The following is a 25,521-nucleotide window of genomic DNA, read 5'->3' as shown; positions in this document are numbered from 1 at the left end:
CATAGAATGGATAGTAACAGAAGCTCATCGACGGGATGAAGAAGTACCTCGAACTGTGAGTCCCAGAAGAAAAGAAAATGAAAACGTTTCTCCTTCCTACGCGAGAACTTTTTTCATTACGGGAAGATCGTCGACGAACAAGAGAGCACACGGAGGGACATAAGTTCCCCGCGTGTTTCGTCGGTCGTAAACGATGATCGATCGCAAGCGATAACGCGAATGCAAACAGTTGACAATCCCAGTCTTTTATTGCGTTTAATTTACCGCACTTTCTATTACGAGATACTTTGTTAAGAATATGTTGTATAAAAGAATCGTATTGTACCGCTTTGTTGTTTCGACAAACCCTTTTAAAATTCCTGTTCTTTCTTTCTCATTTCGGTTTTCCTCCGTTTGTGTTTGTTCTTTTACATTTTCTTTTGGAATGCATGCTTATGACGAAACTCATTAGGCCTTGCCTGAGGCCAATTTTCAGGAAATGCTTCCACACCGCGTACTACTTCCTCGACTATCCGCCCCGCAACGTGCCCACGCTTCAAGAATGGGAGAACAGCGAGCAGGATGGAGAACGTACCGCGGTCGCCATTCAGAAATTCGTACAACACGTTGCGAGTTTACACGCGGACGGGGACATCGGGTTCAGCAAGGAATACGAGTTCATTCAATCGGAAAGTGGCAAATTCACCGCAGAGAATTCCCAATACGTTGAGAACAAGGCGAAGAACCGATACTTGAATATATTGGCCTGTGAGTAGTATTATGTGCATTTCTTTGATTTCCAGGTCAACGAGATCTTTTCGTGGGAAAATCTTTATTTCCATCGAAGAGCGTTTGGTTTCGACAGCTCCACGCAGCTCCTGTTTTTCTTCCTGCAGCTCACCGGCGTCCAACTTCTATTTTTAACCAAGTTTCCCTTTCACCCTCGCGATATATCGCGAGGTTTAATTTTATTTCATGCAACAGAGTCGTAGAGTCTACGTTATCTCTCGCGCAATGGCGATCGAGTACTCTGTTTAATCGATTAATTCGCAGCAATGGCACATTTCCGTTTTTTTCAAGGTTTCCTCTTCTTCGCCGGTACCAACGTTCCTCCGCTCGTTCGTCATCGAGCATGTAAATCGGCGAAGGTTTCACGCATGTCGGGACAGAGACCGTGCACGATACGACAATTGTAATCGCGCGTATCGGAAGTCCGCAATCGTCAGAACGTCACTCAGCCTCGCGTGGAACTAGCCTCCAATAGAGCTGAAATTGCGCTCAAGCTCGCTTTCTATTTTAAACGAAACGACTTTCGTTTGATTCATGAAATCCCTGTCTCGCCGTACCTCGAGTACCGTAATATTATGTCTCGTCATCTCGTTAAAACCGATCAATGTAACGCTGCGCTTCCTTCGTTTAATGATGGATTAACCCTTTACCCTTGTTATTCGATATTAAAGATTGTACTATTTGTGGTAATCGATCGTATCTTATCTTATGTTAACACCAAGGTCGTTTATTAAGCTTTCAATGAAAGCAAGCGTATAAAGCGCAAGTTAGATTAAAGTTTAATCTTCCTCCGTTTATGCTTGATACCGTTTGTAACAATTCTACAGAATTATAATTCTACTTGTAATAATTCTGCTTTATTAGAATTTTAACTAAGTAATATTCCTCTATGCGAAGATAAGATCGTCTAGTCTATCAGGAAAAGCGAGGAACGAAAATCTCTCGTGATTTTATACCGATAACGTATCGGCTTTTGCTGAGATAAGCGGAATGGTTAGTCTAAGTGAAATCGCGCGCGATTTAACGCGTCGAAATTCGCGATGCTGCGAGCTTCGACCGTTCGCGATGTTATCGGATTAACGAGTTGCTCTCGTTCGCTTTTAATGTGAGTGACCGGCAGCACTCTGCAACGAGGTCACAGATGCTTCGCGGCACTGCTCGTTAATGCCTATCAATGGTGATGGGTGAGAGAGAAAGAGGAGAGAATGGGAGACGATCACCTGGACGACCCGCAACGACGTTGATTCATGGGTTTTCAGTGTTTAACCAAACGTCCTGGATGGGAAAATAATACTAGTAACGGAATGCTTGACAGTGAGATGCGAGTTTGGAGAAAAATAGAATTAATGCTTTCAAATACTTAATTAGTAATAACGTTAGCCTTTATTGCAAATTAATCGAATATATTACTAAATATTTTTTAAGTGTTCAAATGTTTCGGTAATTTATTTAATTGGCAGTGAAAAGGTACAGGAAGAAAATTTCTGTTCATAGACGACCATACTCGAGTGCAGTTGTTATCATGCGGCGGAGGACCCCCGAAGAAGGGTCACGATTACGTGAACGCGAATTACATCGACGGTTGGCAGCGTACGCGTGCGTATATTGGTACACAAGGACCACTGCCACCGACTTTCGATGGATTCTGGCGTATGGTATGGGAACAAAGGGTATCGATCGTTGTTATGATCACCAATCTCGTCGAACGTGGTCGTGTGAGTACCTCTACTATTTTATATACATCTAACTTGTATGTATTCTCTTATTTAACTCTTTCTGTCTTTCCCTGTTTACAGAAAAAATGTGATATGTACTGGCCTAAGAAGGGATCTGAGACTTATGGCTATATTCAAGTGACTCTGTTGAGAGAGGATGTTATGGCTACGTACACCATTCGTACCCTTCAAATTCGTCACATGAAGGTTGATATATTTATAAAAAGTTTCATAGATAAATTCTTTCAAGACCTAAATGATGTTAATGTCTATAGGTCAAGAAGAAGAAGAATGGAGTCAACATGGGAGAACGTATCATTTGGCAATATCATTACACCGGATGGCCTGATCATGGTGTACCAGAACATCCGTTGCCGGTTCTGAGCTTCATCCGGAAATCTTCCAATGCCAATCCTCCGGATGCAGGACCGATCGTTGTTCACTGCAGGTAGAGATAGGCGAACACTTTTAAGTACAGTACTATAAGCAGTATAAGAGATACAAATATAGTCATGAACTAAAATTGCTTTTATTACAGCGCTGGCGTTGGACGTACAGGCACCTATATTGTAATTGACGCTATGCTGAAACAAGCCAAGTGCAAGAACGAAGTGAACGTATTTGGATTCCTAAAACACATCCGCACACAGCGGAATTTCTTGGTCCAAACCGAGGAACAATACGTGTTCATTCATCATGCTTTGCAAGAAGCTATTGAAAGCGGTGAAACTAATATTGAGGCAAACAATCTATTAGAATATGTTCAAGACATGCTGAATCCTAATAATTCCAATATCGAGGCATGGAACAACCTTGAAGCTCAGTACAAGGTACTGTAGAATAGAATAATTACTATAATTTGTACTATAAGTATTACTATAGGTTGTAGAATAGAATAATTACTATATTCTAGGTTCTCTTATATGTATATTAATACGATCTTTACAATTATATTTTCAGCTGGTGACTTCATGGAAACCGAAAGAATTCAATCTTGTCTCCGCGATCAAACCGTGCAATCTTCACAAGAATCGTAACCAAGACGTTATTTCAATCGAAACAGCTCGCGTTCATCTGACGCCGAAGCCCGGAATCGATGGAAGTGACTACATCAACGCTACATGGATTGCTGGTAAATAATCGTTCGAAATTATTCAAATTCGATATAATGTTGAACGCGAAGCCAATTTGTTCGTTTCCAGGCTTCCATCGCAATCGTGAATTCATCATTACCCAACATCCAATGGAAAATACAATCATGGAGTTCTGGCAAATGATGTGGGATTACAATGCGCAAACTGTAGTTATGCTAACCGAATGCGACGAAGTAAATGGAGCTTTTTGTTCAATACTCCGTATCTTTAAGGTTGAACGATTAAGTAACAGTAAATAATAATTAAATAATTCACAGGAATATCCCGAATTTTGGCCTACCGAGGGAAAAGATTTAGAGTCAGAGACATTTCGCGTACGATTTTGTGGAATCAAGGAAACCGCGAGCGGAATGATCTTGCGCGAAGTTGCGGTCCGATCTCTGCAAGACGATTACGAATTGAGTGCCAAAATCGTCCAAGGACCGCGTTCCCAACCTGGCTTCTGGCCACACAATACCAATCCGAGACCACTTGTAACCTTGATTCACGATTTACATCGGGATTACCAAAACGGCCCTATTGTCGTAATGGATAGGTAATTTTCTGCAAATATTATTATTTCATGAACTCATGATGAATATAGAAATAACGCTGATCGTTATTGGCACCAGGTTCGGTGGCGTCGAGGCTGCAATCTTTATTCTGCTCACCACATTGAATAAGCAACTAGAGTTCGAGGATAGTGCTGATATTTATATGTTCGCGAAGTTATTGTACATGAAACGACCCGGAGTCTTCCGATCAAAGGTATACTTCGCAACCTATAATTTTATCCTTTATCGAATTTCATTTAGAAAGTATTTACAATATTAAAACCATTTTTTGCTCTTCATAGGAGGATTACGCGCTGTTATATCAATGCCTGGAGACAATGCTGTCATCAAAAACTCACGACGAGCCGGATCTATACTCGATGGCCAATGGTCACGTGTCCACGATAACAGATCCCACCGATGTACCTACCTCGTCGATGCAACACATGCAGATGGATTATTCTCCTAAACCAACGATGATCAGAGAATACGCGACGGTGGAAGTGAATTCCATGTCCGATTATTCTATTCCGATTCGAGTGGATCACTCGATGGAACCGTGTAGTAGTAGAAGCAGCGAGAGCTGCATGTTCGCCCACACGGGAAACGAGCACGAGAAAAACATAGTTATGACCCATCGGAATGTAAGCTATCACAATCACCCGGGCAGTGTCTCCGTTATCGTTGACGCGAACGGTTACGTGACGAATGGCAGCATGCGTATGAGACCAGAGGGTATGGAGTCGAGCTGCAAAATGTTGCCTCAATGATGCCTGCCGATCTTCGGTTGCAGTGTTTCCTCGAGCCGGTCAGAACCGCTGTAACCGATCGAGCTACTCACTGCCCGAAGTGTAATCCTGATTCTGTGAGTAGCCACCCTGTATTTAACGTTCGAATGCTTCTATCCCTCAAGCATAGAAATATATAAATATTTCATATTTTTCAATAATTCTAATGTAGATACGCATACAATCCTTCTATGATTTGAACAATCGTAACGTCCATGCATCAACCAGTATTTTCCGACTATAAAGAAATACATGTCGACTATCATGTTCGTAGGTCAAGCTCTACGCGAATGTAGTTTTAACTGTAGAGTATTTATAAACTATTTATAAACTTTCTTTTTCTATCACATAGGCTACAGCGTAAGGAGTTCCAAATTGGACACGTCTTCGCACAAACGGAAGAACGGCAAATCGATCCTAGGATCAGCCTGAAGAGGATTCTCAAGCACCTTTAGTGTAAATAATTGATCGCGTTAGCTTATGCGCGTGTACGTGTACACTCTCGAGGACGTCGAATGACGAGGGTACGCGTACACGCGGTATAGAAAAAAAGAAAAATGAGGGTCCTGTTTTTGGTGTTGCTGGGTGCCAAAAACCACTTATTAAAGCACGCCACCCTGGACCTTCGTTTAATGTTGTTCATCGTGTAAGTGTACACTACTCGTTTTTTTTGTATATACCCACACAGACACATTTTCGCGCGTATCGTGCACATAACATACTTACATAACATTACTCATCACGCGTACACGCACTTCACCCTACGACCATACACATACACACGCACGTAAATTTAGATGTACGTGTAAACACTTTTATATAAGTTGGATCATATTCGATCACTTCTTTACCAAAGAATCGTTTATATTCGCTCTCGTTTCGTTTTAAGTCCCTTTCTAAGGTTTTATCGTTCAGCCGAAGACTGACCAATCGAATTCGCACTGTCGTGCACGCGTTGCGATCTATAAATAGAACCCACTATCGTTTCTTACTTTATAATCAAAGAAGAACATCGCGCCAATAGAATTCGATATGCTTGCATCCCTCCGTCTCTTTTCGCTGCAGCGAACATGCAATGTCACAAGGAATTGAAGATCCAAACATTGTTCGTAAACGCGTCGTCGTGCGTCTATTCGACTTTCTCGAGGTTGATGGAATGAGTTGTCCAGCGGAAGGCAAAATACGTTAAATAAAAAAGAAAGGATCAACGGATGAAAATCATGTGGACGGAACGCGATTAAAGTTGCGCAGGCGCGAGTATTTAACGATTTATCATGATCCGCGAGAATGATAGCAAACCGTGACCAATCGCAGCTCGATCGCTGTAAATTAACTCGGTGGAAAATAGATAACCGATAGCAAACGTGAAACCTGTTTTTGCGAACGTATCATGTCTGTACGCGAAGGAGAGAATGTGAGAGAGTAAGAGAATGCGAACAAATGTAGCTTGTTTATCATCCTATCTAATTAATTAATGTCGTAATCCATTCCTAACGTGTAAGATTTGAATTAAGCAAAACGTGGAAAATGTGCTACGTCTACGTGAACTTTTCTTCATCGCGGTATTTCGTTGTCCCGCGTGATTTCCGACCTGGCCAATCGAGCATCGAGACGCGACAGAAAGACAAAGAACAAGCTACGACGACGACAATCTGAAGCGTTCGATAATTAACGAGATTAATTTCCAATCGTGATATCAGAGATGACCTTGATCGGTATATACCGGATCAATGGAGATTGAGCAGCTTTTAGACTAACGTTGTCCAAATTCATGTGATCCAGCGAGATTCTTCATTGTGATATAAAAAAGAAGAAAAGAAGAAAAAAGAAAAAAAAACAGAAAAATAGAATTCGACGCTGTTGTAAAATTTATTCTAGCCACAAGTTCCTTTGCCATGCGGTCATTTTTCTATGAGATCTAACATCCGGAAGACTGTTCTCTCATCCAGAATTCTTATATACACTTATATGCGTATTGCTAAGCCAGCATAATTTACGTGATACGGAAACAATAACTGCCTGTGACACCTTCGATCCATCTTCTATACGTGTTTTTTACCATCTTATATACGTTGTGACTAATCGTTGACGAACGATCTATCGTCCTTCGTTTTTACATTTTACTGCCGATTAACGATCGACGACGTGAAAGTTTAACAAAAAAAAAAGCATGAAAAAATCTCAAAAAAATCTGTATATGTATATGTGCATGTATGTAACCGTGTCCGTATTAATAAGACGTATGTAAACGTAATTCACGACTGAACGACTTTTTAAACTCGTTATCGGTTTTTAACTGGATGTCGATGTAGTCTACTTAAACGTAAAACCGTGCTTCTTCCTTCGGGCTGATCGACGCGATGGAACGAGGAACCAAGGTCATTTTACAGTGTAAATCATCACCGTTCTTATCACCGTTTTAATATTTGACGACACTCGACATACCTTTATCAGAACGAAATCCAAACGTTGATCAGCGTGATTCGAAGCAGTTCGTTAAGGGATCCTGAAGGAAAATTAGAAAACTTAAGGCTTAGATATAGTTCGCGCCGATGAGAATATCAGCGGGTTGTATTTCTTGCTAACTTTCGGACACATCAGCTAAGAAACATAGTAAGCCAAGAAAAGAGAAAGGAGGGAGGGCGAAAGAGATGCAGAAGCGTATAAATCGATGTACGACAGTTGCGACATTCGACTACCCTTTGGTAGACCTATCTTTGGCTTTCTTGCCCTCTGTTTCACAAGAATGTAGACTTTCGTTAAACGAATTTGATCCTAGAGATATGTTCATCGTTTTTCGATCGATACGATCGTGAGTCTCATGTGCATCGTTTCGACAGATAAAGGAACGTTGTCGATGATTCAGTAACTAAGCGAGCGTAACCGCTTGGAGCCTTATAATGGAAGGCTTCTGACGAATCAGAGAAACCGAGCCGACGTCCAGCGTCGAGCACAGCGTTCGTGGATGCCGATCAAAGACTATTCGATTCTTTCTCGTTGATAATTGCGACTTGAATTATTTGAATCTCGATAGAGATTTTATTACAAAAATCGATTGATACATTTCGTAGAGAAAGAACGAATGGTAGTTGAGTCTTATGTATCATCCGATAAGATAGAAAACGCTCGAGCTGGACAGAAACAAAACGGTGCCTTCCTGCTCGTGAGCACAGGAAGGGAAGGCATCGCGAAAGTAGATAATTCCTTTGGGCCGATTGGGCCAGCGAATCCCTCCCTACAACGAGAAAGAGCTAAAAATGTCTGTACCATAATGCGATATATTAATGTAATATCGGTTCCGCTGTAATTAGGGATAATTAGAACGCGAGATTGTTGTTGACTCGTGCAAAGACGTGTCTGGACGCCAACTATACACATCGTATACATACAAAGTATATACACCTGTATACAAAGCAACGGATGCACGCTATAATACCGCTGTTAAAAGTGCACGGAGAATTGACGACGAGCTCTTTTAGCATAAAAATAGTACACCACCGAACGAACTGACTGTTGTTAACTTGCTTAAACGAGCGAAAATGAATCACACGACAAAACGCATCGTATACATAAAGAGAGAAAAAGGTATATATAAATATAAATATATATATAAAATATAAATATATATAAATATAAATGCAAATATAAATATATTATATTCAGATATTTATGATATGAGAAGTGAAAAGCTACACATTGTAACGTCACGTTTCGAATCGCCACGCGAGATACCGTGATTAGCATGCATGTGTGCGTACGTAGAATTTATTGAAATTTTCGCGGGTGTTCTCGAGAATTGAGCCGTGTGATAGAGTAATGGGCGGCTCGCGTGGACACCGTTACTTCAAGTCCCTCCTATCGACGCGGAACACGGAGGAAAAATCAAAAGAAACAGAACATTTTCCTCGCTTGCGTGATGTCACGGTACCTGCGTCACGGAACGGCGTCGAATACGAATCTGTACTGTATTTTACGATAAGCACCGTAAATTCTGAATGTACCTATACGGATACAAAAGAATGATATAAAAATGAGCTGAGAGGAAGAGTGTGTATGAGTACGAGTGTGCATGAGAAAGTAAGTAGATGTGCAACGAAGGATGTATGTGGATCGATCGATTCCTGGGAGGATCGGTCGTCGCATCGTTTATACATATATAAATATTATACATAATTAATTCGGAGGATAAACGAGATAGGTGTGTATAGAAAAATAATTTAGACTCTAGTCAGCATAACACAATCGTAATCGACGACGCACACGTTTTTCTTGTTCATTTCGTTTCTTTTCTTACTTTGTCACGGGAGAACGCGTTATTCACGTCGTTCCCATCGTTGTTTCTCTGTACTCGATGCGTTCGGGTTTTTTTCCACGTAAGAGACGAGTTGTAATGAACGCGTGGCTGCGTTTACGGCTGTTCGTTTGCTCGGAAGGGGTGCGTTGACGCGGTGCGGACTAAAACAGTGCGGCGTTCGTGGTAATTGTCGTTTCTGTTCTCCTCGTCTTTTCTTAATCCTGTCTTTACTTTCACCTTTTTTTATAATTATCTCCTTTCACGTTGTTAGCAATAATTAAAATTAATTCCTCTGATTAATAATAAAGGATTCGATGCTTCTATCTTTTTTTCCTAAATGTTATTGTACACGAGCTTCCGTTACATATGTTTTGAAAAATCGTGACGAAGATTCTAGAACGATGCGATGAACGGACTGCAGACGCAGCCATCGAAAGCCCGATAGAAGATAAGTGTTCGATAATGTAAACGAGCGTGTAAACACGCGTATCGAAGGCCTACACGAACCTCGAGGTGTCGCTTGAAAATCTGCGAAACGTTCGCGAGCGAGCCAAATTTTCGAAGAAAAATCGGGAACGCGCCGCGAATAGTTCGTTAATAAATGGCAACGAGTAAAGAAAAGTCGAACGCTTGATCGTACAGTCGACCAAAAGTCATTAGAGAATTAGCGAGGCAAAAATATCATCGGAGAAATCGGTTCTAGCGTTTAGAGGTAAATTTCAGGTCGACCACGATGTTACATTATTCGAATTAGAGAATCCGCGCGCGGGGAACGTACAACGTCACGCCACCGTAAGACTGCAAACACGACAAACAAACGAATTAAAACAACAAAAAGAAAAAAAAAAAAAGAAAAAAATGAGAAAAGACCGCGACCGACAAGAACGGTGTTTTTTACGATTATTATAGTATATTACGATTATTAATACGTTTCCTTTCCGGCGTTAGTTTCCGCAGCATCGAGTCAATCGACGCGCGACATTTAAATGCAAGTATTCGCACAGGCCTACGATAAGAGAAACTCTTTATATACGTATCCATGATGTTTCACGTGTACACTAAATAAACAAAGCATTAATTGTCATTCAGCTAATCGATGATCGGACATGACATGCGTAGCGCTCTAGAAAAAGTATGGGATAATGATGATACACCGAGAAGCTTTTGCCACCTATCAGAATGGCGGAACGACTTTTCACTCGCGTTTCACACTTGCAATTGGCCTAATCGATGGGTCCCATCATCTCCGACCTTTTTCATTCCTCGAACCCTGAAATTTTGGATGGCACGCTACTTCCGCTAGCATGGCGACGTCGTAATGGAACTGCATGGCAGAAAAACGGAAATGCAAGGAGACGCGCTAAGAAGACGGATTTATGCGAAGGTTAATTTTCTGTTCGTCATGGATTCTAGCAATATTGCGTACGTAATCAAAGCTAATCGATCGTGTAATTGACTGACTGAGTGTGCAAATAACTTCCCGCGATGATAACTCGTTGGCGAACAGTATTCGCGCGTATACATTTTTTATAATCGACGATTTTTCTTCCTAGTTGATCGTTATTCGCAACGGAACGACATCGAAGAAAATTTTCTCCACGTTCGCCAGCTAGCGTTGTACTAGTTTCTGAGAAATCGCGCTGCAGTTTCATTACGATTAGCATGCGATGTTTCAATTCGATATAGTACAAAAATTTGCGAAGTTGGAAAAACTCGAAGAACAAGATATATACATATAAATTGGAGAACAGCTGATAACTCGAACGATCAAGATTGTAACATGTCCGTTTACCTTAAACGATCGTACGATGCTTCGATTGTTCTCGACCACGGCTACGCTAAAGCGAAAAGTTGAAAGAAATGCACAGTGGAAACAGGCAAAAGATACACGTATGTCCTTTCACCGTAACAGTATCTTGACCAATTAAATACTAAGCTAGCATGGATGTATACACACTGAGATAAATGTTAACCAGTTACCTGCGTAATACTCAATGTTAAGTGTCGAACTGATGCTCGTTCAGATTTTTCTTGACGGCTGTCCTCGCTCGTGTGAACCTCACGGTTTTCTTTCTTCCATTTGCGCAAAACGAAACATTGCCAACGACTGTCTGCCAATCGTTTACGCGAATTTTTTAAACAAACGAAGAAAAAAAAAAGAAGGAAGCAAACGGAGCAAAACGAGAAAAAAAAAATGAAAAAACTTTAAGAAACATTCCACGCCCCTTTTTTTAGATGATCAACGAAACGAAACATTGTTTGACTGCCATATACATATTTTACGATAATTTTATAGACGAGAAAACGGGGTGGACACCGAACGACCGAGGCTCCACTCCGCGTTCGACGCGATCTACCATGATTCGAATGAAATAGTATTCCGTGTTTTCTGAATGCGAATTTTATTGTAATCTACCCTGGTTAAAACGAAAAGAAAAAATGCGACTACACGACACATACTGATATGCGAAAAACTATTGTCACAGCTAATAAGTGTGTGTTTTTTCTTTGTTGTATACGTATCCGCCGTGTAGAAAAGTAGCGAATCCCCGCTCCAGCTCTCCACCCCTTCTCTGATGCGATCATTGTTGCAATCGATATCCCACAAGTATGTTGTAGTAATATACACTTCTTACTATCGAAAAAAAAAAAAAAAACGTGAGTCATTCATTGCATCGATCGTAAAATTATAAATCGCGCCACACACTGCGCCCATAACCGACGACCAGTATTTTCTTTTCCTCACATATTGATTTCTTTTGCATTTGTTGATCAAAGTAGATGGTATTATCGTTAAATTTTTCTTTAGATTTAGGGCTTCCTTTTTCTGTGACAGTGACAGTCTTGCTATTGATTATTGACCTTTCTTTGCTCTTTCCATATTGTTTCTACCTAATTTGTTTTATTAAATTCGCATAGTAGTAAAAAATTACTATAATAGAAAATAGGAAATTGTTTTATTCAAACTAAAATAAAAAAAAACTGTGCATTCGGGATTGTTTGCATGATATGGAAATAATAAATTAACGATGCATGAGAGATGAATAAAGCTTAAGGTCATGAAGCTCTTCATCGTTATCGACGGTGGGAATTTAGGAGTTTTACCATTTTCTCAGACTTATCAAACGACGGTAAAGGTAAGTATTCTCCGGTAACTGATATCGTTATAACAACAGGGATTAGGGAATTATCTCAAAGATATGATTGAATCTACTAACTAATTCATTAACAAGAAATTTTTAATTTTTTATATGCTTCGATCGATATTAAAGCGATGTGGATTCAATAAAACACGTTGAAATACATCGTTTATCACATACGATAACGTAGCGATTTTGTCTCCAGATAAATTCTAGAATCGAATTACCGTCCTGTGGAAATACGACTGACGTGCAACTGATAAGCGCTAGTAATTAAGCTGATTGACGTTTTGTTTATGACCGCGTCTATAGCCACAAATTGTCATTTTAACGAATCACTGTTCTCGCCTGAAAGGCAACCGATCGGTGGGAATTTCGAATTCGCTTCGAAGCTATCTATCTCTTCGATCGGCACTTAACGAAGTGTCACATCAATCGTCGATGAATTTAAATCCGAAATCAATAAATTCCTTCGAAATCTATAGAAAACAAAATAGAATACTCTTATTTACATTCTTTGGTATTTTCGGTGCTGCATTGGTAAAGGTTCACGAAAGAAATTACACTGGTGGTTAGCTTTTTTCCGGTTTTTCTTACAAAAATACCTCTTTATTGTAAATGGATCGTCGACGGTAGTTACACGGAAAGACAGTCATCCATCCACAGAGAAGCGTTGGGGAATCCCGACAATCTCAACGGCGAGGAAATTTTCTTTTTTGCGTTTCGTATTTTTTTTACATTTTTGCTTTTTTGAATTAACACTCATCATGCTTTGGCATCTTTATTATTTTTACGTGTCTGTGTCTGTATGCGTGTACGTGTGACTGTGTCTCTTATGCGATATATCGTTTTTTTTTTACTCGTTTCATTAACTTTTGCGGTTTCATTTTAGTTTTACTTCATTTTTTTTTTTCTTCGAATATTTGATTAACACACTTAGACAGTGATAGTGAAGTCTTTAGGTGATTTCGAGAGCGAGTTAGAAGGAAAACCCGTCCTCTTCCTGTGGAGCTTCAGTTTCATGTCGATATCGCACTCCGCTTCGCTGGTCTCGTGCGCGTCCGTGAAACCTGTCGGCGGCTTCAGTTCCAACGTAGACAACTCGCTGCCCCAGTCCTCTTCCTTCCTTGCCATTCTGGACGATCCGGGCTCCTCCAGCAGGCACAACGACTCTACGGACTTCCTCGGGCTCGGATCTTTCCCCAGCCGATCGCAAGATCCAGGCCTCGACGGTTGACTCGGCGATGCTCCCCTCGAATACGAATGCATCCCGGATTCCGAGAGCTTCATCACAGGGCGTAGTATTCCCGGTACACGACCGTCCATTCCCATATCGGGCGTTGCTCCTTGATTCCTGTAGATTTAACAATTCCATATGATACGACATTGAACGTGTTATAACAGTAGGCATTTTTGATAACAAATTTCCAGAATGAGATTAGAGTGGATTAAGCATCGATCATGATGTTACGTTAAAAGAGATCGAAGTTATATCGGTAGCGATTAGACTCATTTTTTACTCTTTCCTTTTATGCTTTTTTTTCATAGTCAGTATATTAAAAAGGGAAAAGTACTTTTGGGAAAGCTGAATAATAATGAATAAAGATGCTTATACATTTTTAGGAAACATAGAAAAAACATGCAAATATATGTAAAATATTCAGGGTAAAATATTCGTTATAATATTTAAAGGGTGAAATAAGTTCTCTATAGCAACTTCATCTCTCTGGCTGTGTTCAAAAAGATATAAATTTGTATAAACATCCACAGTATAATGATAAATACACGCTAGAACTCTATTTATCTGAATTCAACGATAGTGAAAGAACTCATATAGTAGGAGTTCCTTGATTCTGTCCATTACTTATAATTTTCCATTCGTCTGTATAATACGAGTTCACGTTTCTACAAGTAGATTCGTTCAATAGAAGTTCACTTAACGAGGCGCTAAGATATCGTATCCATGAATAAAGTTCTACCGTATATAGTATACAGACTCAAAGGAAATGGATGAACCAGAGGAAGATTATATCGCTGATAATAGAATTCATAAAAAAGATTCGTTTAGAAAGTTTGACAGATAATCGAACGAAAATGACTCGTAGTACAATCCATAGGAATATTTCTGCGGGTTATCGTACCTTTGCTTCTCGAGCCTCGGGAAGGTCTTCCTCTCAGAAATTGGTGACGGCTCGGTTGATGTACTTGATTCGTGCGTGTGGTACAGCACATCTGGAAGGTGCACGCGAGACACGTTGATGCGAGAAACGTGAGACGTTAGTGGCGACCTGGATGCTGTTTAAGGCTGTTGCCGGCGTCGACACAGAAAATCGAATACTAACTTACTATGATGAACCGGCCTCGGGACCAGGGCTAGTCGCTGCTCCCTCTGCCCGATCGAATTCGGCCCCGGGGATCGCGTCATTATCGACGCCGGCCCGGAGTCGTCCAGGTGATTCGACGACTCGGTGCGACTGCTGGTACCGACCTCCGTGTCGCTGTCCGAGCCTAGTGTATCGTACTCCTCCGATTCTGACTTGAACGATTTCGACTTCCGCCGCGCCCTTCCTCGTACCTTTGTATACTGCTCCATGTCGCACTGCAACGTGTAAAAGTTACCTACGTTCTTTGGTATAAGCCTCAACATTAGAAGCTACATACAAACATCTCAATGACGTTCAATGCCATTAAACGAAATGGCTGCATAAGCATAAGATATGGGGGTTGTTCTTCGATGAAAGCAACTGTATGGATTTGGCTTCGTGATATTCAACAGTAATAAATTAGCTGCTCTATACACGAACGTCTGCGTATCGAATAGTAATTTGAACAGTCAAGAACTATTTACTATCTATGATATAGCGTAGTAGTTAGAACAGAGAAATTTGCGCACGTAGTTCTAATTCCATGGCTAGGTATATTAAATAATCTTTTTTTTTTGTATCTCATTCGCCCTTAATATTTTTTAAACTGTCACGTAAAGCTTGTTTAGAGACGAGCGAAGAGCAGAAGGAAAAATTTTCGATTACCTTACCCTGGCTGGCTAGCTGCAGGGAAAATGTAAATCGAAGCAACCGCAGCTAAACGGACACTGTTGTGTACGTATACGATTATTTCACCAGTTTGCAGAACCAGATTCTCTATTGATGTTCGAGGTAAGTAACAAGTTTTCCGACCACACAGAGGCAAGCACATTTACTTGAAAGGAAAGTCTCGCCAGATCTAACGTAAGCTCGGGCACGATACATAAATGGAAGTCGTCTTACATTTATACGCGAGATCGAGTGCAGGCTACTTTGATCTCTCGGGATATCCGCCTACGTGTATACAAGCAATATATCATCGACCTGATCTCTCACGCTCGTACACGAGGATATATCGTTCCACCCTCCCCGATGAAGAGACATTTCTTTCCCGTAACGCGCCAGGTATGCACGAATGTGAGACACGCGCACAGAAGAGAAGGATACAGCCTTTTCGATCGATTAAATTACTCCGTGTGTAGGAGCCACGGAAAGTACATCCGTTTGAAAAGGTCTCTTCTCGCCATCTTCGAAACGTTTCTTTATCGAATTTCGTCGACAGTTATTTATGATCGGTACTCGTACCTGATTGCCTTGCAGCATCGTTTCGCTACGTTCGTAGTAGAACGCCTGTCGCATCGGGTTCGCCGACAGGTTTTCCTGCTCGGGCAGATTGAAGGTGGCGTACGGATAAATGTCTTCGGAATATTCGGGTATTCTTTCCAGCGCGCTCACCTCGCGACAGGGTGACTGCTGGCCCGGTTTCCTCACGGTCGCGTAGTATTGTTCCCTCTGCTCCATGTTATGCTTGTTCTCCAGCGCAGCCTGCGTTTGCGAATTCGGATCGTTCGCTCGACCAGATCTTTCCGCTTCTGCAATCATCGCGATTAATTAACACGTTTCTTCGTGATTATCAGTTTACGCCATGCGACGTGACCGATCGAAACATTAGACAGATATCCGCAGGTATACCGGTTACGAAAGATTTATTATGAACTTGAAGCGAACAGACCAATTATTGGAATGCTAGTTCGATAAATTAATTTTATTTATTTATGAGGAAAGTGTCTATGCCAGGTAGGTGTACAAGTAATTTATCGAGTGAAATATTTTGTCGATTTGGGGAAAAAAGCAGTCAAGTTTCAGAGTTTTCGTCATTAATGAACGGGAAGGTTTATGATGATTAATGGATGATGGCTTAATTGATAAGCAGTGGGTAATAGTTCAGTTGACGATTAATAGATGATGATTTAGCTGATAATAAATGTATAATAATTCAATTGACGATCAGTGGATGATAGTTTGATCGATTATCATTAAATCGTGCTAAGAAATGTGTACTAAGCCATAATAAAAAATACTAAAAATGATTATGATGCCAAAACCAATAATATTAAGAGAGTACGATTTGATCCAAAAGGAAGACATTCAAAAATTACACCTTTCACAAGCCCGCTTAGTTGCAGAATTGAGAACGTAAGATTGCAATTATATAAAAACTTTGATATTTTTTTGATAGATAGGTTGTCCGAAGAAGTAACTCAACAAGTGAATTAACACATATATTGCGTAAATGCTATTGATAAAAGATTTCAAGTGTTAATACATACATGCGAATGTTAGAATAAATCTATACGAAGTACGTCGAACACGTTGTTTTTTGTAATTAACGGGCTAACAAAAATAGAAGACAAATTGTCAATAGTGTTTACCTGTTATAGGTGATATGACATGTCCAAAGCACAGCGTCTTAGGATACTTCGACAAACCTTTCAAACCGCCCACGTATCAAAGACTTGACGTGGCTCTACCACGCTATCGGAGAGAATTTCAACGCAACGGGGACGGCTTTGACGGCTTTGAAAATCTACTACCAAAATTTCATCGAATAAAGGACTTCGTCGATTAAGCTTGTAATTATATTTGTCTCAAAAGTGCAGTTAAGTCGTACGTTACTCGGAAAGAAATCCCAGATATCGATAAGATGCTTACAACAAATAGATTTTTCACTTTATATTCCAAAAGCAATATGTCACGGAATTTTAATTAATATTATACCACTGTATAATACGTTTATTCGTTTTCTTTCACTCGTCCTAGCCTCGTATCCAATATTAGAAATTTTGTACATATCGTCCTTGGAATATAAAGCGACAAATCTATCTGGCTAAAAACTTTTGCAAAACTTTTGTATAGGGACTTTTATTCCAACATCTCGAAGAAGGTGAGAAAACGAGGCTGTAATACAGTTCTAATACCAAGAAAGAAGACCGTAATTAGACATAAGTCGCTCGGATATAAGTCAAACTGATCAGTAGATTCGAAAAAAGAAGATCCAACGGTCTAGAATAGAATCTTGCGCCACTTTCGAATCATTGTAAACGCATAGATAATTTTTGCACATTCCACGCGCGCCAACGAAACGATCGCTTCGCTTTAGCACCATAACGGCAGATATACTTGCATGATCCGCGCACGGCTGCCTCGTTCGTCAGGCATTTAATTAATCAAATCGTTCCAGACGAACGTATCAATCCCGGTGATGTTGACACTGCAGTGGTAAGTGGTTGGCCGAATAAAAATGCACGGCACCCGATTGGATCCATTAAGAGGAACGTTGAGACGCGAAAAGAGGGTGGAAACGAAAATCAGGAATCAATTTTCGCCCGTTAACTGGCGATATCTCGTGGCTCGCCATCCCTCAAAGGTGCCCCCACGGTATAGTAATTGGAGCACAATCCTGCGACGTTTAGCTACTCAATAACGACGAGTGGTACGAGTGCGGCGCCAGCACGCCCTTCTGGCTTAATGCAAATTGCCGCCGCTGAAATCCTACCCGCGTGCTTCGAGTACCGAGCTATCGATCCCTGCCCTCCGATCGAGTCGTCCTATCCTTCCTTTCGAATTTCCTTTGTGATCGATCTGTATATATATATATCGAACTATATATATTAGTAAATATAAATTGGGTCGTTGAAAATGATCGTGGCAAAATTTAAGAAGAATTCGAAGTTAACGTATTTTTATAGAATCAGAATTTTTTAATTTATAATTTAATTTGGCTCAACCAGTGACATTTAAACAGCGATATGTTTCGTATATATAGTAAATAATAAAATATATTATCGTTATTCTTTTGGTAAATGGGTAATTTAATTTTATAGCCTGAAAATTCTATATTAAAGTAATTAGCGCCGTTTCCAGTTACCAATTCATCATTGATTTGGAAACTTTGATAAAAATTCACTTACTGCTACTATAAATCGAACAGTGTCCGGATACTTATGACTAATGTGGTAATTATCTGTAGTACACGAGGTAGCGTAACTATCGAACTTTCTATGTAAGATTTTATCGTCGAATTTGAGGAAATCGGAACTCATCAATGGATGATTATAATACACTGTAAGGATATGTAATCTAACAAGTTATGACAAAGATAATACACATAATGAAAACGATTACGATATCGTAAAAACTGACGTAGTAAAGAATGATTTGAATCATTCAGAAGGAACAGATCGAAAAGTTCTCTAAGGACATAATATCGTACAATCGAGAAGGATTTGATACATTTACAAAGACTTTATGCCGGATAAATTATTTGAAGGAATAGTCGAACGATTAAATATATGCACTGTACAAATGTTATTCCAATCACGGTCATCAGTGATCCACGTTGAACTGAACGTGTTACTACGATCGATTCCGACTTTATACGTTTCACAATTTACAATCTAGAATTCGGCTCGATTCTTTGTTAATATCGAAGTAATAATCTTACTTTGATCGACGTAAGACTTCGTTGTCGAATCGGAGAAAGTTAAAGCTTACCGATGGATCAGTTGGCGGATAATTGCTATAGCACGATTAAGTTTGAATCGGTGATGGTTCGTGATTGAATGTACAAGGTATAGGATATGTATACCGGGCCGAATTTCGGCCGTGTTATAGACACGAATTCCGTTGTTACTCTGAAATCATGATTTTCGTTTCACGCGTACGCGCATGTTATACGTTGAAGTATACACACGTGCACGTAACTAGGGTCGTTAATTGAACATCGATTCAATGCTTCTTTGTTTGATAACGCTTGTTTCAATACAACGAAATATACATCTCCCTCCGGTGATTTTAATTATATGTACGGTTATTTGAGCACACGCGATAACGGTAACGCAGAAATGAATTTGAATTTTCAAGCCAAATGGGAATTTCCCCGATCGCTGTCCATAAACGTGTCGCAAAAACGTTCGTCGAACTCTCATGGACACTGCTTCTTGCCGCCGGTTGTATATTTTACGCCTAATTACACGCTGACATCGACCAAATTGTTACGATTCATCGTTTAAAGTAAATGTCGACGAACGAATTTTTACTTTAAACAAAAAATACAATTTCGTAGCGAATAACTGTGGATGACAAACGTTAGCGAAAGGTCTATCCGCGAAAAGAGACTTACGTGTTTTCAAGCAAAAGCAAATGCCAGCCACTGCTAGGAATATGGCGAGAAACGAGATCACGGTAGGCGCCAGCACGTGGGCGTCAAAAAACAGCGAGGTCTCTTCGGTTTCCGGCGGATGCTCGTCATGCATTCGATTACTGCCGGTCGGTGATAGCGTGTTGAACAGGTATTCGGCCTGCGTCGAGCCTGCGTTGTTGTACGCGGTGACACGGAGTTCGTATTTGGTACCACTTTGCAGACCCACTATAGGGAATCTCGATTGCGGCGGCACGCTATTCGACACTGCAACAGAATTAGGGTCGTTGTGTGAAACAGACCATAACATGCTGCGGGCTACAAAAAGTTTCCGGAATTATTTCGGATACCAAAACTTTTAAAAAGACTTTTGTTCTTAATAACCGTACTTTTCTTTTATATTAATGGAGAAATTATCATTACCGATCGGTATTAAATAAATAATCAAGAAAGTAAGGTCAGGAAAAAATGAATAGTCCGCGAGCAAAAACCATGAACACCTTTTTCCATGATAATTTACCAATTAATTGTATCAGCTTTTGTAGCTACTGTATAGGTCATTCCATAAGTTCGTGCCGACTTTTGTGTATACATTTCATGTGTCGATTTATAAACATACGGCGATAAGGGACCGATGCACTTGAGCTTAGCTGATCGAGAACAGGCTAGAGCAGATTTTCGTGGATATAAGGTGGTAATATAGCGAACACAGTGATTTCTAACAGTAAAAAATCATGAGTGAAATGCGTATCCATTTTCGACATCTCATGTTATATGAATTTCGGAAAGGAAGTTCTGTAACAATTGCCACGAAAAACATATGTGCTGTTTACGGAGAAAATGCGCTTTCATCTCGCACCTGTAGGAAGTGGTTCCAACGTTTTAGAGCTGGGAATTTCTGTTTAGAAGACGAGGAACCTAACCCCAACCTAGGGGTGATCTATGTATACTATATTAGTCCATGTAATTTGTAACTTATAAAATTTCGCTAATAACAATAATTCAAACTAAATCAGTATCTCCATATAATCTTCTACTTCTGTAACGCTTACCGAGCAACCAATCACCAGGAAGTCTCCTATATTCTGCCACGAAATACAACAAAGGACATCCTCCATCTTGCCAGGAGGTCAACTCCAACGTAATGAACGTCTGGTTGGACTTGATGAGCTGATGTTTCGTAGGAGGAATAGGCTTCGTCCCATTTGTCTTCGCTGTCTCGATCTTACTGGCGCTTCCGCTACCAATCCTGTTGAAGGCTGCTAACGTGAACTGGTACTTGGTCCCACATTCTAAACCTTCGAGAAGATGCGTGTTTGCTTTCCTATCCAACATCACTTCCTCCCACTCGGAGTACTCTCGACGATAAGCCAACAAGAATCCTTTGATAGGGGCGCCCCCATTGTCGCCTTGCTTCCACTGCAGTTGAACCGCATCGGTTGTGGTACCGGTGGCGATCAAAGTCGGTGGAGTTGGCGGCACTGTGCAAAGTTGTTCGATTAAGGCCAGTGGTTTGATCGCTCAAGAACGACTGCTCGATTGATTAATCACGTTAAACTATAAATTGGACAGCCGTAAATAGAGAACGGGAGAGAAGTTGTTTCCCTCGATCTGTTAAATCTCTCAACTAGTAACGTTCATTGAGTCATTCTTGACCTGAATGTCTTCCACTGTCGTTAACAAATTTCTGAAGTTTTAAGGAAAAATGAGATAATCGTTATCGATAATCGCCAATAATACGATATTGATGATCGCACTTGATAGTGATTTTTCACTTCATTCTTTCGCTACAGATTTTTGGTGAAATATCAAGAATCACTTGGTTTGTTCAAACTTGAGCGAGATACTCTACCGCAACAGAGTTAGCCAGAGAAGACGAGATAACTCCAAACTCTTGGGCTATGTTTTAATGCGGCATTTCATTTCTATTGGAAATAATTTATTTCAATTCCATTTATTCGAATGAAATTTTAGTTAATGCTCGATTGACTGGATTCCTGCCGATCGAATCTCTTTCACTTATTTGAACACGGACTTTTATTATGTGGGAATAAAAATAATGACATTGATAAACTGCTATCGTATGAATTTTAATTACATTATTTGTCCCATGACAAATTCAGATAAACGAAATCATACTGTTATTCACATTTAGAAAAATTAGAATTTAAAATTGATTTATTTTGACCAATTTTTCATTTCATCGTTATCGAAATTTCTAGGCAAACAACGACCCACTTTACAAGTAACGAGTCTTCAAAGAAACTTGAAAAGAATTTGTAATTCATAAGAACCAACTGTTCAACAAATTCCAAAGCAAAGTCTCTAGGTGCGATCTATTCTTGCTGAGCTTGAGATACAGCCACCATAGTCTCCGACAGGAAACGAAATCAGAAAACTCAGTGCACGTCGCGTGTAACATATTTGCCTAGTTTTTCCCCAAATCCGTTCTCACGTACGACCGCGAGAATTCGAACGACGTGGAGATTGTATCGTCGTCGTCGCGTTCCACGCTCGTCCCGCGTAACTAAGTGTCTTTGGTAAACGTATTCGTCGTATACTACTTACCATAACTATCAGGTCACTTTGTTTAGTATTTTGTATCATAAGGTATATACAGGGTGGTTGGTAACTGGTGGTACAAAGGGGTGATTTTACGCGAAGAAAGAAGTCGAAAATATAGAATAAAATTTTTTTTCTCATTTTTTTTTTTAATTTTTCCATCGAGACAACGATCTACAGTGATGTCCGTTATAACCGCAACGCACGCGTACCGAGCGAAAATTCAAAGTCGATTTTCTCGAAAACAAAGCCTCCAACGAAAAATTTTTATTCTATATTTTTGACTTCTTTTTACGCGTAGAATCATCCCCTTTCCGTTACCACCACCCTGTATATAATACAAGTAACAAAACGAACTATCTTTCCTTATTATTCATTGGGAGAAAGTAAACAATTTTACTTTATTTAGTATATTATATCGTAAGGTATATATGACGCGAGTGAAAAAATAAATTTGTAATAAAACAGCAATGAGAGAGAGAGAAAGATATGCAATTTATATGAAATTTTAATAGGTGTTTTAATACTTATAGTTGTCGGTGTATCTTCTCGAGCGTGTTCGAAATACGTATTTTATTCGACGCCAAATAATTGCATAGCCATCGAAACGTAAAACAGTTCGATGTAACTTTTAACGAACTCTCCTCTTCCCATTAACGGCGAGCTTTTCCAGGATAACTGCGACCAATTCCCGTTCATTGCCATGATAATACGCGCGACGCAAGCGAGACAAACGAAGGTTACCCAGGACGCGACGTCGATTTGCGTTTTCGACGCGACGTCGATTCGCGTTTCCAATGCGACCCGTTGACCCGATTCGTTTCGCCATAGCGGTTATCTGTCTGGTATTATCCCCTTCTCGCCGAAACAATGTTACAAACAACACGCGGTAAACCCTTTACTTCAGTTGTAAATCGCCGATGGAAGAATCCTAAACCAAGCGAAAGGGATACCACGAAGGAGGAATTTTTACGTTGTGGTTTAAAAAGATAAGTTTTCGTATAATAAGGGTTGGAAGGATTATCTTAAATACAATAGAATCTCAGTTTCGAGTGAGCGGGAATAAAAGGATTGCCTCACGTTTCTCACCGTAGATACAATAACAACGTCGCGATAAAGCGATTACTACAAAATGACATTAAAGGACGAAGAATCTGGATCACCGGGATAATTTTTTCTCCCAGGTGACTCGTTCCACATACCTTGCACTTGCAGCGTGTACACGATTTCGTCGGAGCCAAGAGGATTCTTCACGTGGCAGGAATAGTTTCCCTCGTGCGTCCTCTGCACGTTCTTCAGTGTTAATGTGTTGTCCGAACCGATGTCTGATCTGTCGTGGAAACATCATCATCTTATATACTTACATACACTGTAGCACTGCCTCAAGTGTCGTAATTCGCGGGCAAATTTCCTGAGATGAATTTATAATCACGAATTTCCCGAGATGAATTTATAATCACGAATTTATTATTATTTACTATTACGCACGACCGTGACGATAATGTGAAACGCGTTGATTTAATCTTTGTGACAGTAATCACTAGACAACGTATTTGTGTAGCTTTTCTCTGACATTTGTTGTCTAAATCATTCGCATCGTCGAGGATTTTTTAGTTCATGAAATTTACCTTTTTTCCATCGTTCTAAAAATACTTAATAACATAGGTGACATCGATAATCACCGTGACAGTCAACGTGTTAAGTAGTCGTAAACTATTCCAACCGCTCGAAAAACTCGCAGGAATTTATTATTATGTATTGCGTTCAATGTACGAGACTGAACACAATCTATGATACATCTACACGATCTTGCACACGTTTCACACTCACTTCTGCTGCAACTTGATGTCGCCGCGACGCCATTCCACCGTCGGCCGTGGATTACCGACGGCGAGACAGGCCATATTGACGTCCACCCTCCACGGCACCACCAGCGGTACTCCGAACGATATTATAGCTGCTGGAACTAATTAAAAGTCCCGGTTATCCTTGCTCTTCGTTAAACTTCCTCCAGCTATGATCCGTGTTTGAGTTCACTTTCGAAACTTGCCTCGTCTATTCTCCTCTCTCATCGTTTCTCCTTCTCCTTATATTCCTCGAGAGCAAAGAATTTTTAACGGGACATTTGAGAAACGAAACTCGAGCACCGATTTCGGGGAAGATGCTTTCAATTATTCGAACGAATCTAGCCGGGTTACTTTGATTAAAATACATGATTCCCGGAAGTCCTATATTAGCACAGCCACTTCGATCAACTTCGACCCCACCCAAACTTTGAACCAGTCAAAGTCAAAGTAAAGAATCGTGGGAGTAACATCGATTATACATCCCATGCATATGAAACGAGGCAATGAACAAGTAGTAGAGAAATCCATCGAATGTCTTGTTCCAGAAACGAACTTGGTCTATGAAAATTATTATTGGTATGCTATCGTTTGATTCATTTGAATTACTAAATTACGGTTAAATTGAATTGTAATGATTTTATTTCTGGAAATCATCGTCGCTATCGCATTATTAGAATATTTAAAATATTTAAAATATTTTGATGCGATTAAATTAATTTTCGAAGACAAATATACGCAATAAGGAGACTAAAAACGAGTTTATAGTCGTCAAATCCTGCGGAATTACTTTGCTATTGGAAAAATTCTTTACCTTTGTGTTCTTTAGCTTCATAGTATTGTAATTTTAAAATTATTATCGGAATTCGTTAATTATAATGGTTTCGCTTTTCCAATAAGAGAACGTTGAGCCTCGTGTGTCGATGAAAAGTGGGCAAAAAGTAATGAATTTTAACAGGAATTACATTTATCGAAGGCACGTGATTATTCATTCTGTGTTTTATATAACTCTCTTTATTACGAGAAATTTAGTGCTTTAAGAACTTGAGGGAACTTAAAATCTATTTGAAGGAATTTACTGTTGGAAAGAATGGAAAAATTGCGGAGAGAATGATGTTTGGGAGGAAGTTATCGAAAGAAACAGTGAAGACGTTACTTGATAAAGCGCTAAATTTTTACCTAAATTTCGTTACGAACTTCTCGAACAACTTCATATTACA

At 40.0% G+C, this 25,521-nt stretch overlaps 2 protein-coding genes across 11 annotated transcripts in view; one reads left to right on the top strand and one right to left on the bottom strand.

Moving 5' to 3' along the window:
• The window catches only part of LOC117206828 (tyrosine-protein phosphatase 99A-like), a 420,696-nt gene extending 409,013 nt beyond the window's left edge, over positions 1–11,683 (top strand). For 2 of the 4 annotated variants that reach the window (XM_033446514.1, XM_033446513.1), the window contains exons 10-20: positions 452–747; positions 2,263–2,483; positions 2,565–2,690; positions 2,759–2,931; positions 3,022–3,313; positions 3,444–3,615; positions 3,686–3,810; positions 3,895–4,172; positions 4,249–4,384; positions 4,473–5,035; positions 5,311–11,683. In XM_033446514.1, the coding sequence (XP_033302405.1) occupies positions 452–747; positions 2,263–2,483; positions 2,565–2,690; positions 2,759–2,931; positions 3,022–3,313; positions 3,444–3,615; positions 3,686–3,810; positions 3,895–4,172; positions 4,249–4,384; positions 4,473–4,940 (2,287 nt within the window). In that variant the 3' untranslated portion in view covers positions 4,941–5,035; positions 5,311–11,683. The remainder of the gene's footprint in view (positions 1–451; positions 748–2,262; positions 2,484–2,564; positions 2,691–2,758; positions 2,932–3,021; positions 3,314–3,443; positions 3,616–3,685; positions 3,811–3,894; positions 4,173–4,248; positions 4,385–4,472; positions 5,036–5,310) is intronic. The other 2 variants (XM_033446516.1, XM_033446517.1) reach the window with 2 other exon arrangements.
• A 1,557-nt stretch (positions 11,684–13,240) lies between these two features.
• The window catches only part of LOC117206521 (Down syndrome cell adhesion molecule-like protein Dscam2), a 163,537-nt gene continuing 151,256 nt past the window's right edge, over positions 13,241–25,521 (bottom strand). For 2 of the 7 annotated variants that reach the window (XM_033445957.1, XM_033445954.1), the window contains 8 exons: positions 24,288–24,423; positions 23,660–23,787; positions 20,948–21,376; positions 19,878–20,162; positions 16,001–16,287; positions 14,739–14,991; positions 14,534–14,624; positions 13,329–13,746 (listed from right to left, as the gene is read on the bottom strand). In XM_033445957.1, the coding sequence (XP_033301848.1) occupies positions 13,329–13,746; positions 14,534–14,624; positions 14,739–14,991; positions 16,001–16,287; positions 19,878–20,162; positions 20,948–21,376; positions 23,660–23,787; positions 24,288–24,423 (2,027 nt within the window). Of the gene's footprint in view, positions 13,747–14,533; positions 14,625–14,734; positions 14,992–16,000; positions 16,288–19,877; positions 20,163–20,947; positions 21,377–23,659; positions 23,788–24,287; positions 24,424–25,521 lie in introns of all 7 variants that reach the window. The other 5 variants (XM_033445956.1, XM_033445955.1, XM_033445953.1 and 2 more) reach the window with 5 other exon arrangements.

Source organism: Bombus bifarius, unplaced genomic scaffold, assembly GCF_011952205.1.
Source record: "Bombus bifarius isolate JDL3187 unplaced genomic scaffold, Bbif_JDL3187 scf7180000008008, whole genome shotgun sequence".
In the NCBI taxonomy this organism is placed as follows: Eukaryota; Metazoa; Arthropoda; class Insecta; order Hymenoptera; family Apidae; genus Bombus; species Bombus bifarius.
Note: the sequence above shows the minus strand (reverse complement) of the source record. Positions and strands in the feature narration are given on the sequence as shown.